Source organism: Pezoporus flaviventris, unplaced genomic scaffold, assembly GCF_033815535.1.
Source record: "Pezoporus flaviventris isolate CSIRO_AGI_PZ_B2104156 unplaced genomic scaffold, CSIRO_AGI_Pfla_v1 ptg000013l, whole genome shotgun sequence".
Lineage (NCBI taxonomy): Eukaryota > Metazoa > Chordata > Aves > Psittaciformes > Psittacidae > Pezoporus > Pezoporus flaviventris.
This window is the reverse complement of record NW_026892561.1, coordinates 33006133-33020307: the sequence shown is the minus strand read 5'-3', so window position 1 is coordinate 33020307 and position 14175 is coordinate 33006133. Positions and strand designations below refer to the sequence as shown.

Here is a 14175-nt window from a genome sequence, read left to right as displayed (position 1 = left end):
AGCTCTTCGAAATGTGACCTTCCCCCTGCAGCATGTTGCTATTACAGCAAGTGGTGCTTCCACATTAGTTTGCAGATGTAATCTGATGGAAACCTTTTTCCATGATGTATGAATGGCTTCACTGACAGGGAAAAGGATTTCAAATTTGGAGCAGGGTTTCCCAAGTGGTGGTGTGGTCTCAAGCCTAGAAAGTGGTATCCCACCTCCTCTCTCTTTCAGTCTGGGAAAAAATGTTCCTGTTCACTGCTGTGTGCCAAAAATGCTTTGAAATCTCTTGCTGGAACCTACTAATTTTGAATATCAAGTAGCTAGAGTTATTTCAGCTCTTCTAGTAGAAAGGAGAAGTGAAAAGGCTTGGAAAAATCTCAGTCTTTTTGGCAGAGAGGTTATTTTCAGCTCTTTCCTTCCTCTTGCCCCAGAACTTTAAAATTTAGTAAAGAAGTTGAAGAATGTGCACAAGAAAAATGTTTTCACTTAAGTAGGGCTGCAGGGACCCTCCCAAAGAGAAACTATGGCTGTTTTCTTTCATCTTCTGAGCACCTCCTGCAAAGCTAAACAGAGATAAGAGGAATAACAAGGAAGAGAAGCGCTTTACAGGAATCCCACCATGGGAGGTCAGTGGAAATTCTCTCTTCCTGAACAAAGCTGTTTGCTTCTGTTTGCTTTAAGTTAAATGTTTAAATAGCAACATTACATTGGGGTGTGTGCTCCTTGAGATACGAGATCCAGCCTTTGCATACCTGTAAGAAAGTGTTTTTCCTTGTACTCCTAAAAACAGGTCGGTTGTGTTTGATACTATTGTGAACAAATAACCTTTTTGATAAATCAAAAATTAAGATGTTACTGGAAACAGGATTGATGAGAAGATGCCATGGCATTTACATTATCATGTTATCTACTTATAAGTAGAGTCTTTTGAGGATAGGATATTAGGGAGTATTTTTGGTTCAAGCGCCAACTTGCTAGGTAAATATTTTCATATTTTCACTTTCAACATCTGAATTGTTACTTTTAGTCTATTTTATAGACTGCTTTCATAGAAATTTTCACAGGTACTTGACATTTTTCATCTCCTCCAATTCTCTTTTATTACTGTAAGTGTGATTACAGCTTTGTACCTCATATTTGCAGGTTAACAACTGTGATTAAACTGATAGGACAGCTAAGTCTTTGGCTTCCATTTGGGCGTAAATCACTCAGTTCTTTTGCCACCAACACACACAGGTATTTGGTGCTTTAATCTGAAGCACATCAGTTGCTGTCTGCAAGAGAATTCAGGCACATTCGTGATCTGCTTGTATTGGCAATATGAACAGATGGCTCAGGTGTGAGCTAGAACCTGAACACAGGTAGCAAGTATTTATGATGAATGTGGTCTCTTGCAAGCTGGAGACCTGTGCATCTCCAAGAGTTGCCCTCAACACCTTTATTTTTTTTTTTACTCCCCCACCACCAGAGAGAGGCCAAGTCTTGGACTGGAGCACTAATGAGAATGAACATGGCAGTCCACACATGGATCATTTAAGGGGCTCAGAAACCTTGCCCTAAAACGTTGGCAATAAAATAGTCTGTCTGCCATGGTGTCAGGCTGGCCCACATACATCCACAGAAGTACCAAAGGGTATTTATGAACAAGTAGAAAATACAGGAGGAGCTGAGACTTACATGGAAATGTTGTTTCTGAAGAATAAAATTTTATTTTTTTTCTGAAAAAACTGCATACACATGTTCGGATCTGTTCAACCTTCAAAACATGTCTTACTTTCCCAACAAACTGTATTCTTTGAAGCATGCAGGACCCCACTGCAGCTTGATAAAGAAGTTAGGAGGGTTGTTTTAATCCTGTAACTGTGCAAACATCATTTGAAAGCTATTTACATTTTTCACCTCTCACTTCTAATAACAGTAGCATTAGCTGTTAGATACATGCACTGTATAGCTAAAACTTCTGATTTGGCTTTCACATTTGATGTAAGTGTAGAGTGAAAACCAAATAAACCTTCCATTGTTCAAGAAACTCTGCACAGGCAATTATACGAAATCTGTTTTCTTCTTTATAAAGGAGAACTCTTTAAGCACTCAGACTTCCCTGCAGTTATTAAAATATTACTTCCACTCTGTTTTCTGGATTGTCTTCCTCTGGCATAAACATGAACTTTGCTTGCCTTGGTGAATGGGAGCAGAAAGAAAAGATGTCTCAGTTTTTTATCAAAGAAGGCAGGAGTTTACTGAATCAGAGCCATTTCTGTTTCTTTCTGTCAATTTCAGTAAATTGCAACATTACCTATAGTATGTTTATTCTGCTATCTTATAGAATCCTAGAATGGTTTGGGTTGGAAGGGACCTTAAAGATCATGTAGTTCCAACCCCCCTACCATGGTCAGGGACACCTTACACTCACTAGACCAGGCTGCTCAAAGCTCCATCCAATGCAGCAACTCAGTTGCAAAAAATTGGATTCAAGTTCATACTCCTATTACTATCTCTGTTCTGATTTCTTCTCCCATCCGTTAGAAACAGAAGTCAATAACCAGCCAGATATTAGTGCTGAAATCATGCTATATTATACTGATCTCCTTGTATTCTCTAACCTGGGTCAACGAAGATGTGGGATGTTTTGCCGCTGCACTCTGTTGGCAGAACTTCTGTATGTATAATGAGTGTAGTACCTCTCCTCACAGCCATTATAAACAGTCTTTGCTGTTTCGTATGTGCCACTGTGATCAAATCAGGATGCTGAAAGTGGGAGCTGGTTGAATATTAAGTAAACATGGCATTCCAGGTAATGTGTTTAATTATCACATAGCAAAAGCTGGCCTGTGTTTCTTTTAATATGGACTGTGCAGCCAGTAGTGCAGTATTCTGATTTTCAGCTATATTAATTAAGCAAGCCATGTTTTATAAGAGAAAATATTTTCATCACTGCAAAACTGCCTCAGAATACACAAAATTGAAGAAGACACTGCATTTCACAAGTTGCAAGAGCTGCTAATCACTACTCAGGCAAGTTCAGTTCACGATGGAAACTGTACTTTCAGGCTGGCCTCCAAATAGCTGGGAGAAGAACTCAAAAGCCAAGCGGATGTGGATAGGCACGAAGACGTAAGCTGTGTACACCACCATAGCAAAAACAGTCACGGTGATTGTGTGAAACATGGACCGCTCCCAGGGCTCCAGCACATAGCTGCAGGTTATCAACAGGTACTGGTAGTACAGCCAGTAGATGTAGTCCTTCACATGCTTAATATCCATCTTCAGCTTCCAACGATTTTGAGAAAATGACCTGTAATAATAGAGAAGTCTGGATTACAGCTGCAGTGGAAAGGAAGACCTGCAACTAAAAAATGATGTAGTGACCATCATTTCAGGTTTATAACACATGTAATTATTACATAAAGTTCAAACAGAAATAATGTATTGCTACAATCACCAACCAACCTTTACTTCCCTGGAACAGAAGAAAACAGTCTTTAGGTCTAACAACTGCTGCTTGCAGTTACTGAACCTGTATTAGTTGGGCACTCTCAATTCCTGCGTTCTGATTGTGAGCATGTTGTGCTGTTCATTCTGCAATAGGAATTAAAACCACATTAGCTGACAAAGGCACAGGATTTCACTTGGAATTCAGGGAGATATGCTTTTAAAAGAAATGGCTTTGGCCCAGCATCATTAAATGTGAATGGCAGACTCATATGCTCTGGAGTAAAGATGAGATTAAAAGAACTGCTCTGTAAAAACTTTGCTTCTGATAGTTATTATTCTGCAATGTTTGGGAATAAGACAAACTATGAAAGGGAGGAGAAAAAAGTAATCTCAAATAACATAAGTTGGTTTATGTTTTAGCTCATTAAAAAGAAATATGATACATTACATATTAAATGAGTATTTAATAGAATTTGCAAGTCTAGGAAAGATTTTTCTTTCAGGTAGTACCTTTAGGCATTAATTATTCCTGTCTCCACACAGAAAGGAGGATGGCTGAGCAAGTATTAACTAGAAATGAGCTTTGACTTCCACTGCTTTTTATTAAAATTGCTTTTCAGTATTTTAAGTAATCTTTAAATTCAGGCTAGAAACATCTACTTAGAGAAAACTCAGAGAGAATGATAAGCAACTGTATGAAGCTTCACAGGGGGACTCCTTTTTTGGGGGGGTTGAGTTTAAGGACATGCATTCTGCCCAGGTCAACTCACAGGAAAAGGGAATACAGCAGATTTAGTACTGCTAGTAAACCTTCTGATGTACCATTTTGTTCTACACTTCTGTTACCTAAAATGCCAGGAGCAGAGGTGCTTAGACATGTCATATCCCTCCAGTCTTGTGTTCATCATGAGGTCTGGGCAACAGAAATTTTCTGTCCCTCAAAGCAACAAATGCTAGCACTGGAAAACTTGCAGTCAGTGTTTAAAATAATGATGGTACACTGATATAGGCTAAGTATATTAGCATATTCAATAGTTTACCTCCTCTGAAGGCTGTACAGTATATTCTGGTGGTATGTGGGTATTTACTGAAGGGAAGACAAATAACCAGTAAAAAGCATCCCTGTTTCGTCTTGTCATAGTTTTACTTTGGTTACTGATGTGTAAGGTTTTTGTCTGGTGTTTGCACTGTGAAGTGCACTCACCTTGATGGGTTGTATTTCTCCATGTGTCTTCCTTTAGGTCAGTGGTACTTGCAGTTCAACACTCCCACATAGCATGGGAAGTGGAGCATCCTGCCAGCCTAGCTTACACCTCACCATCTGGGGATGCTGCAAGGCGGATTTTGTTTTTTGCCCTTTCTTCTTTGGGAAGGCAACAATTGCAAGCTCATCAGAGAGTCTAACTGAACTGATGCACCAAGTGCTCGTCCAGTGCTGTTGATAAGGGAACCAACTGTTTTTGTTCCTTCTCTTTCATTCGTGTGCTGACTCCTTTCCCAGTGTTTCTCCTTCCATCCTGTCCAGACCTCCTCGCATCTGTTCCTCAGTTACTCTTCAACTCTGAACACCTCCATGAACATAACTTCTTTTCTGGCAACAACTACAGTGAAACTGCAGTGCATTAAGAAACCAGGGAGAGACTTTTTAACAGGGCCTGTTGCAATAGGACAAGGGGTACTGACTTTAAACTAAAAGAGGGGAGAGTCAGGCTGGACATCAGGAAAAAAAATTTTACAAGAGTGGTAAAATACTGGAAAAGCTTGCTCAGAGAAGCAATAGATGTCCCATTCCTGGAGACATTCAAGGCCAGGCTGCATGTGGTTCTGGACAACCTGATCTAGTTGACCATGTCCCTGCTCTTTGCAGAGGTTTTGGACTAGATGACCCTTGAAGGTCACTTCCAACCCAAACTATTCTATGAAAAGGAGAGAGGGTTGGTTTTGTTAGTGGATTTTTGCGTAGAAAAATTTCTGTACTTGCCTGATCACCCACTCAGCCTTTACTTTCCAGCAGCCCCTCTTCTTCTGTGTCCTCTAACCATCAGTACCTTCCCCAGTGTATCTTTCTTTCCCTCCTTCTGCCAAAGCAGTGCATTTCCTTCAGTTCAATCTTCCCCATATCTCCTGGATTACATGTCCTAGACAGGGAGGCTGCCAACAGTACTTTCTGAGGGAAGATTGCTTCTATTTTATATCTCACAGTGACTTTCTTTGCTGTAAACAGCTTTACTTTGAAGGCTGGGGAGAAGGGTCACCACTGTTTTCTATCCTATTATGAATGGAAGATGATACCTTTCAGATAATTTATTTTTAGGAAGAACTCAAGAGAGGCCTTAAAGCCTTGTAAATATTGCAAAGCCTTTAATAAAAATGGCACAGCTGGCAAACTGTGACTCACTGGGAGCCAAGTGTCTCCATTTATACATTCTGCAAAAAGAGCAACATTTTTCAATAAAGAGGTTAAGCCCTTTCCTATATAATTGAAAAGAAAACAATAAGGGTCCTCTCATACTATCTAGGATTATGGTATTTATACTGGGGTTATACCTGTGCTAGTTAAACTCACACCTTTCTTGAGTAAATATGTGTTAAGCCACATGGAGAAACTGTGAGACTGGAGTGATTGCTGTGGCTGTTTAAGGCTATGAGAAGGTTATTAGAGGGGTGCTGCAGTGGTCTTGGGGGAAAAGATCCCAGGCTAATTGATCTTTCTGCCCACAGCAGCACATATACTTGTATATCTCAGTACAGAGCTGGTATAAAGAACAGCAAAACACAGGAAAAAAATTCCCCAGGCTGAATTTTCTGATATTAGACCAGGCTACCAGGCTGCAGACTCACCACTATCACTTACTAGATATCGCTGTCTTGGATGGATACATGAATGAAGTATGAAGTTGTCGAAACCAGGACAGAAGTAAGTAAAATAAGGAGCAGACCTTTTGATTTATACAAAAGACCTTGTTATACTTTCTCCAGCCTGGGGACTGCATTTTCAGTCAGCTCAGTAACCAAGTCCTAGCAGCCAACCAAAGAACCGTGCCTCTTTGGTTCTTCCAATTCACAACACACAGTATAACCCCATTTCCAGGTACTCAGACATACCTGCAATGAGACTCCCTGGACTGCCAGCAGGAACGCAAGCCATCTTAATGCAGAGGCTGCGTGGTCTCCAAATGAATGGTAGAGGTTGAGATAAGTAAAAGACAAACAGTCAAATTACAGTCTTTGTCCTCACCACTAACAAATTCCACTGCATTTAATCTACCCAGAGACTTTCTCCCTTAGCAGGACTGTCTTGGAAATGCAGCAGACATGAGGGATGTCTCAGGATAATGCAATTCTAGATGCATAATTTATAAAAGGAAAACAGAAGAGAAAGGAAAGAAAGCCATCTTAAGCCAGCTGCTCAGGGAAAGAGATACATGAATCCACTGTTACTGTGACAGACACCTTTTCTGAAGGTACTCCACTTGCATTAAGTCAGGGCCAGTTTTAAGCACAAACAATAGCCTAGAGCTCCCTACCTCAGAAGGTCTCAGGCAGCCTTGCCACCCAGACCAATCACCTTGTAGCAATAATCAAAGGGAATGACAGACCAGAAACAGAAACTTTCAAGGCTAAAAAAAAAAAAAAAATCTGTATTTTAAACATGACTTGTCCTAGAGAGGCTTCCACTTTAACTTTTAAGCACTACTGGGTTTTATTACATTAACACTGCAGTCAGCTGGCACTCTGAGTTGAAAGGGTTCTGCCTTATTAGCTCATCAGTTCCCAATATTCCAGAACAGGAGAAAATTTGCTGTTCTGCAATTTTAACTGAGCACTCATTTATCTACAAATTAGAATTTAAACATTTGGTTGTGTTGTGTAAATGCCTTTCTGTTTAGAGGCCATGGGACTGTTACAACCAGCTATGACTAAAATGAATAGAATTTAGCTTCTAAAGCCATTAAGCAACATTCAGATCATTTTCAGCAATTTCACCTCCAAGCAAAAAAAGCAAGAAGATAAACCTGTAAAGCAGCTTTTATTGTTTTAAGTGGCAACCTGTTTTTCTTGCTTGTTGACACATGTCTCTGATTAAGGCAGCTGAAAAGATAAATCATCATCACAAGAAATTCCAGGTTTCATTTAAGAGCATGCCTAATCTTAAAGATTTCTTTTTAATAACATTAGTTACAAGTGTTATACTAGTGTTTAGAGTTGTGACCCAAAGTGTTAGGTACTGTACTACATAATTTCTGATTTGAACAACAGTGTTTTGGGGGACTTCGCTCACACTAGCAGTCTGCAGTTCTGACTGGTGGCTGGCCAGTGCCTGGCAAAACGCATCTGCTAGGAAATTCCTGTGGAAAGAGACATTCTTTCAGGGCAAATGGAATAGACTGGATTCCAAAGAATGCTTGAAAACTAACTTGCACCCTCAGCAGGAGCATTTGGTTGACTTACATATACAGAGAAAAAGGGTTTCCAAGATGTATTCAGGTCTAGATAACTTTATCTAGAGTGGGGAAAAACAAACCCTGGAGCTGGAGATATCTCCATGATCATTAAACAGGTGGTCTCTGAGACCTTGAATGTAAAGTAGAGCCAAAAGTTATAAAGAAGGTAGGAAGGAAAAACAAGCAAACAATCCATCCCAGAAATATTTAATTGGCCATATGCTGATTGCTGTGATAGCATGGAAGCAAGAATTGGTGGGTTTTGCAGAATCCTAAGGGGTTACACTCATCCTGGGGCTTAAGTAAAATCCTGCCACAAGCACCTGAGGCTTGTATTTGGTCTCACATGCAGGATACCTACAACATGCAGTCTCCAAATGGCAGGTGTGACAGGGCAAAACACAATCACTACTTTAAAGCTGTTTGATATGTAAATAATTTCAGCTATTAGGAATGGGCAGTCATCCTCTTTGATTATTAATATATTTCTACAAGTTATTTATCTGTAATTGTTCATACTTACTTGTAATGTTATTGTTATTACACCCAAAGCACCAGTCTTGCCTTCTTGATGCTAACACAACATTGGGATGAACCCATTGATTTTATGTAGAAAGACATTTTTGTAAGTGCAAATAGAGCAAAGGGATTCACATTCCCAGTCCATAATGGATTTGCTTTAATGTTTTATTCAGTGAGCACCAAGCATGGTGCTTAAGGAATGAAATACATGTCTTGTGGACCAGTAATTGGGAAGAACTTTAGATAAGGCAGGTGTTAAAATTGTGCTGAGTATCCAAACACCAGTATTTCCTAGGGACACAGTCTCAGTCTGTTCCTCTGTTGCATCTGTGCTGCTCAGATTCCCCATACACAGCATGGCCCATGGCTGTATAGCATCATCTCAGTTTAGAGAGCTGCCTGTTACCCACTGACAAGCAGAACCCTCAGGTTACTGTAGTACTTAAACATGGATGTTTAAATGTGCCTTAGAGCTTGTTTTCACAGGGAGATAATGTCAGATAGTATGAATAAGAACAGCAGCAATAATCCCAGCATGGCTCCCACTATGGACAAGTTTGCACCATTAAAATCTATATGTAAAGACATTTAATAAATAACTTCCCACCTCTAACTCTGAAGTAAAAGTACACAGCAGCAGTGATGCCATCCCTGGTTTCTCTTCCTCAGCATTCATCTTCCTGAATCAGCACCTCATCGCATGCTTGGCCATACATTACTGTCAGCTGTTGTGCTACGGAACTGTAAACTCTTCTTACATGTGTGTTTTTGCTGCCATTCATGAAACACCAGAATGAAGTTCAGACCTCATAAAAGTTGATTGCTGTACATGACTCAGACATGGTATATATTGGATGTGGGTGAACGTGGCTCAGCTGCACCTATGGGCTGTGGGTTTTTTTCTCTTTTTTTTTTTTTAGATTTCCCAGGAGTGGAAACTGGAAAGCAGAAAAAGCAATGGTGCATTCAGCCAGGTTTTTGCTTTACCTTGCTCAGAGAGTGAGCTCTAGCATCTTCCTCATCTGTAAACACTAACTTTCCTTCCTGCTGACCTTAGTGGTAGCACACAGGTGATATTTTGTTTCATTTAGATGAAAAAAGTTACATTATGCATACAAAACCCTGAAGTCTAGCAAACGCCTTTCACTGCTGTTAGAAATACTTCCTTTTACCTTTGGTAGCATAAAATAAGGCAGCAAAACAGTCATCAAGTGGCACTACAGGAGAGGCAATGCCACACCTGCACAAGATCTGACCCAGACTTTCTTGTCTCCAACTCAGGAGACATACTGTGCATGTTATATGTGTGCTCCTTCAACAGCTTGTTAACAGCACTCCGGTCCCAAGCATCGGTTTGGTGCTATAATTTAGCTGCATCTGTAACTGGAGCAAGTGAATTCTTTTTAGGCTATCTCTCCACCTGGATTGCACCATACCCCATGTGATTTCTGAAATGCTGTTTGCTCCTTTAGTAGAGTTAAGTACACAGACTGAGCCTATGATGGCCTACAACATGGGGAGTAATATTAAATGATATATGAACTGTTGATCCTCAAGAGAGGATTATCTGAAGCACCTGTAGGGATCTCATTTGGAGAGAAGCTCCCAACCATTCAAGCAACAGCACAACAGTTGAAAGCAGTTAATATTTAGACTGACTCAGTGCCTTAATTACTCCCTGAAAATGGCAAGCAAAAGACAACTTAGGGAAAAAAAATAAATCTCAAACAAAACAACAAAACACAAACAAAAACCCAAACACCAACTCCTCCTAACTTTGAAGGTCGATTTGTTGGTGCACTCTTCTTTACTTGGGCACAGAGTAAGATGCAGCTTCTCTATAACAAAGACATTCCTGGAGAATCTCTGTCCCATTTTCGTCCCAGGCCAAATTAATTTTTCAAAGAATTTTCTGTTCTTCCCTCCTCTGAAGTTTCCTCAGTCATTTTCTTACATAACTAGCTACTTCTTACAATTTATGTACGAACCCCTTCCTTTCCAGCTTTCTCTGGGCTGTGCATGTTCTCAGATCTGTGTCCTCCTCCTGTGACAGGACTTCTGTGTTAGAGCAGAACTGGCCTCTGGCAATAAGCTCTTCCAGAGAGGGCCAGTAAATTGTCAAGTTGACATCTCAGGGCAAGCTTGCCCTATGTTTTCATTGTAAGCCTAATTTATTGGCATGGTTTTGTACAAAGCAAGTTCCCAAATGAGACCTCAGATTTGTGACCAAAGACCAGCATCAGGTTTAAATTGCAAGTACTGAAAAACAGTTTTCAAACTCTTCCAGGAGATATCCTAGAGGTGTTTTGGCTTTGCTTTTGGTGACGAACCTCAATTCCTCTGAAACTTTTCAGGTTTAGGACATAGGCTAGATCCTTCAAGGGGATTTAAGATATTTTAAATTTCAGAAGGTTGTGTAAACACATCAGTCTATAAACAAAATAGCTAAGATGTTTGGGCTCTACAGAAGGACTTACTTTCAAATGTAGTTCCTTTTTATTCAGGCTTCTTTGGTTTGCTCTGAGTCATTTCTGTAGCAGCTGAAAATAATAGCCAGTCTTGGGTTATATGTAATATGAGAAGGTGAATACTGTCATAGTTATGACAGGCATTAGTGGAAAACAGGTACCAAACTCTTGTGAAAGTGCCTCTACCTTGAGATCTAATGAAAGGAAACAGTGTTGCACCATGACACTTACTGATCTAAAAAGGGGAAAAGAAAACTGAAGCGAGATATTTGCAACAGATAAATAGTAAAAAGGGAGATTCACATTTTTCACAAGAACTTCCTTCACAGACCCCTTCATCCCTACGAGCAAGGAGTTTTGAACACGGCTACTGATATAGCAGAATGCTCCTCAAACATGGGAGGAGCAAAGCCACCCCTTAGTTTTTGGAGGAGAGAATACAAGAAATATACCTGTCAGGTAGTGGGACAAGACAAGGCTCTTCAAGGTTGCAACACTCTGCCAATTTCTCCTGAAAAGCAGTAGGGGCTGGGTGATGTTATGTTTAACTAAAGCAGACAACATGGGTGAGGAGAAAGGAGGAGGTCTTCAGAGCAACCTGCTGACATTTTATTTCGGGTGCTTTGCACACAGAAGGCTACAGGAGCTATGGTAGCAAGCACCAGCTACACAGGGCAGGTTAGGTTCCCCTCCACAAGGGTCATCTGTCAGACCAACCACATGGCCTCCTGTCCTCCAGGGGCACTGGGCTGGGGAATTCTTATTTGGCTCAATACCAGGAGCGTGGCCAGGCTTCAGGTACGCAACTAAAAAGCTCACTGAAAACTAAATTGGCAGAGCCTAGTGCAGAGCAATGGATGCTTTCCCCTACCAGGCCAGGAGCACCTGAGCCTTGGTCCTGTACACTTCACATCCTGAATGCTTTTTGGACGCAGGGGTGGAGTAAGTATTCCCATAGCCCTAAGCAGCTCCACAAGCCCCCTTTCACTCACCATATTGCCCATTACTGCTAGAAAAACATACATGCTCTATGCAGAGCTTCCATGTATTTCTTTGCTGAAATTGCATCATATAGAAGGCACTCCAAGGACTCACAGGATTTCTGTTAAGACATAGTTATTTGTGCCATACTCATGATGTTCATGAGCAAAGATAAATGAGCATTCCAACTCCTAAAGCATTTTAAGATACACAGTCCAAAAAATACCATGCATGCTGATTAAATGGAGTAGTAGGATTTATTGCAGGTATTCTCCTCTACACTGTCCCAACTGCACTTATACAACAGGGAGGTACTCTTGCACTTACTTCACATTTAAGGATTACTGGAAGCAACCATCAACTCTAAGAAAACCACTGCAAACATGAGTATTGCCATCACACTAGTATGAGTAGCACCTTCGCCTTCCCTCCTCCACCACCACCACTCCTGACTTATTTCAGCCTTTTTACTTCTGGGTGTTCAACTTGTTTTCAGTGAGCTCCTACTAAGGCTAAACCACCTTCCTGACTGCTGTATTGCCAACACCACCAGGACTGCAGCTCTACAGCAACAAGTCCAGAGACTTGCTGAGGGCTGTAGGTCCTTCTGTAACACCACCAGCTACCTTGAGGAAAGCACACAGAGTGAATCCTGGAGGCTTTACTGCTGCCACCCCTCCTCTAAGGCCTTTCCTCCACTACTCCTTACCGAGCTGCTCCTCCTGAACGGCCGATTGTAGCGCAGGTTACACGGTTCCGCTCGGCCAAGGTCACCGGCCCCTTGGTTTGGGGAAGCCTTGGGAAGAACGGAGCCTCCGCCTAGGTGCCCTTGGGCGGGTGGAGCATGGGCTGACCGCCGGTAGCGGACAAACCGAGGCCCCGCTCTGCGGGACACCACTCCACGCATCACCCTTCCACACCCCCCGCCGCTCTTAAATACCTACCGCGCTGCTCCGCCCCACTCCGCGCCGCTCCGCGCCCGCCGGCAGCGGCAGCACCGGGGGCCGGTCCCTGCCGCCCCACTCCGCCCCGCCCCGCTGCCGCAGCAGCTGCGTGGAGCCAGGATGGGGAAAGCGTTTACCGGGGCTTCACCGGCCTGGCGGCTGCTGGGCCGTGCCGTGTCTCCTTGCAGTCTTGCGGCTGTCGGCGGCATCATCCTAACGATGTTCTTGCGTAACGCGCTTCGTGTCCCTGCTGCGGGGACCCGGACACCAGCTACACTAGCTGCACCAGCCCTCCCAGGGATACTGCCTCGTATTCACTGCCCGTGCTTTCTATCGTATGCATTCTTTGTAATATATAAGCTTGTAACACACTTTATAGCACAGTGGACGCATGAAAGGGTGTCTGGTGTGGGGGCAGGTGCCTGGGAGCTTCCCAGGTGAAATGGGCTGAGTGGGAGAGACCTGAGCATTGCAGTGTGCTATGGCACGGCTGTGAGCATACGCACTGATATGGGCCTGTGAGAAGGGTGATAATATATCAGATGAGGTGTTCCCAGAAAAGAGATATGGATGGACAAGTCCTTGCAAGACTTTATCTGGAATCCTGTGATGACTACTGAAATCCTACATGACTACTACTGCTAACCACAAGGCTTTGCTTTCCTTAGTTTATTCTGTCCCTTGTATATAAAAGCATGATTTATTGTCCTGCTCACTGCCAAAGAGCTACTTAAAACTTAATATATTTGTAAGTAAGAAATAAAACTAACAGAAATGCTTTGTTCAATGTATTCCCCTTGGGCTGCAGGATACCAGGATCTCATGAAGCGGAGCAATTGCAGATCCTGATCTTGACAGGCTGATCCTATTTCTTAGCCTTAAAACCTGTTACTGTATGATACTAATTAAGTGATAAACAAATGGCATTAAGAAAGGTTGGGTTTTGTCTTGTGTTCTTTTGTTTAAGATGTTGTTTTTTTGCAGGTGGCCTATGGCTTCAGCTTTGGGACCAGCAGGGTAGTGCTGCTTGAGATGAGGTATCCCTGGGTTGGTGACATCTCCAAAATGAATTTTGCTAGTGTAGTGTCTGCACCCAAAACTTTGCACTGGTACTCTACCAAAATGAAGAGCTTGTGGAGAATGACCAAAGTCCTTGCTGGGTGCATGGGCATGAGCCAGCATCCCATTTAAATGGACACATCAAATGAATTAAAGAGTGTGCTGGCTCTGAGCACAGCATGATAGGTTCAGTGAAACGTCTGTACTTTTCACCAGAGCAGGGGGGCTCCAGGCATTGCCATGCGGGCTCATGCATGCTGTTTGGATGTGCTGCCAGCCTAGGTCTGGATTTCAGCAGTGCTGGGAACCGCTGGTTGTCCTGCTCTGCCCTGA

General features: G+C 42.2%; 1 protein-coding gene across 6 annotated transcripts; it reads right to left on the bottom strand.

Moving 5' to 3' along the window:
* Positions 1 to 1661: 1661 nt before the first annotated feature.
* SPTSSB (serine palmitoyltransferase small subunit B) lies at positions 1662 to 13004 on the bottom strand. Of its 6 annotated transcripts, XM_061452615.1 has the most exons (3): positions 12784 to 12857; positions 4628 to 5024; positions 1662 to 3283 (listed from the first exon to the last, which is right to left on the bottom strand). In XM_061452615.1, the coding sequence occupies exons 2-3, from the start codon at positions 4648 to 4650 to the stop codon at positions 3010 to 3012; spliced, it is 297 nt and encodes a 98-aa protein (XP_061308599.1). In that variant the 5' UTR covers positions 4651 to 5024; positions 12784 to 12857; the 3' UTR covers positions 1662 to 3009. The 6 variants fall into 6 exon arrangements, with proteins under 6 accessions (XP_061308599.1, XP_061308598.1, XP_061308600.1 ...); XM_061452614.1 differs by lacking the exon at positions 4628 to 5024 and having other exon boundaries at positions 12784 to 13004; XM_061452616.1 differs by lacking the exons at positions 4628 to 5024; positions 12784 to 12857 and adding an exon at positions 12549 to 12749.
* Positions 13005 to 14175: the final 1171 nt, after the last annotated feature.

Bases quoted from the DNA above. Each gene is read 5' to 3' on its own strand.
- SPTSSB (XM_061452614.1), bottom strand. From the start codon at position 12,995: ATGATGCCGCCGACAGCCGCAAGACTGCAAGGAGACACGGCACGGCCC. The intron at 3,284-12,783 runs GTAGGTATTTAA...CTATTATTACAG, and splicing joins GAGTGGGGCGGAGCAGCGCG to GTCATTTTCTCAAAATCGTT.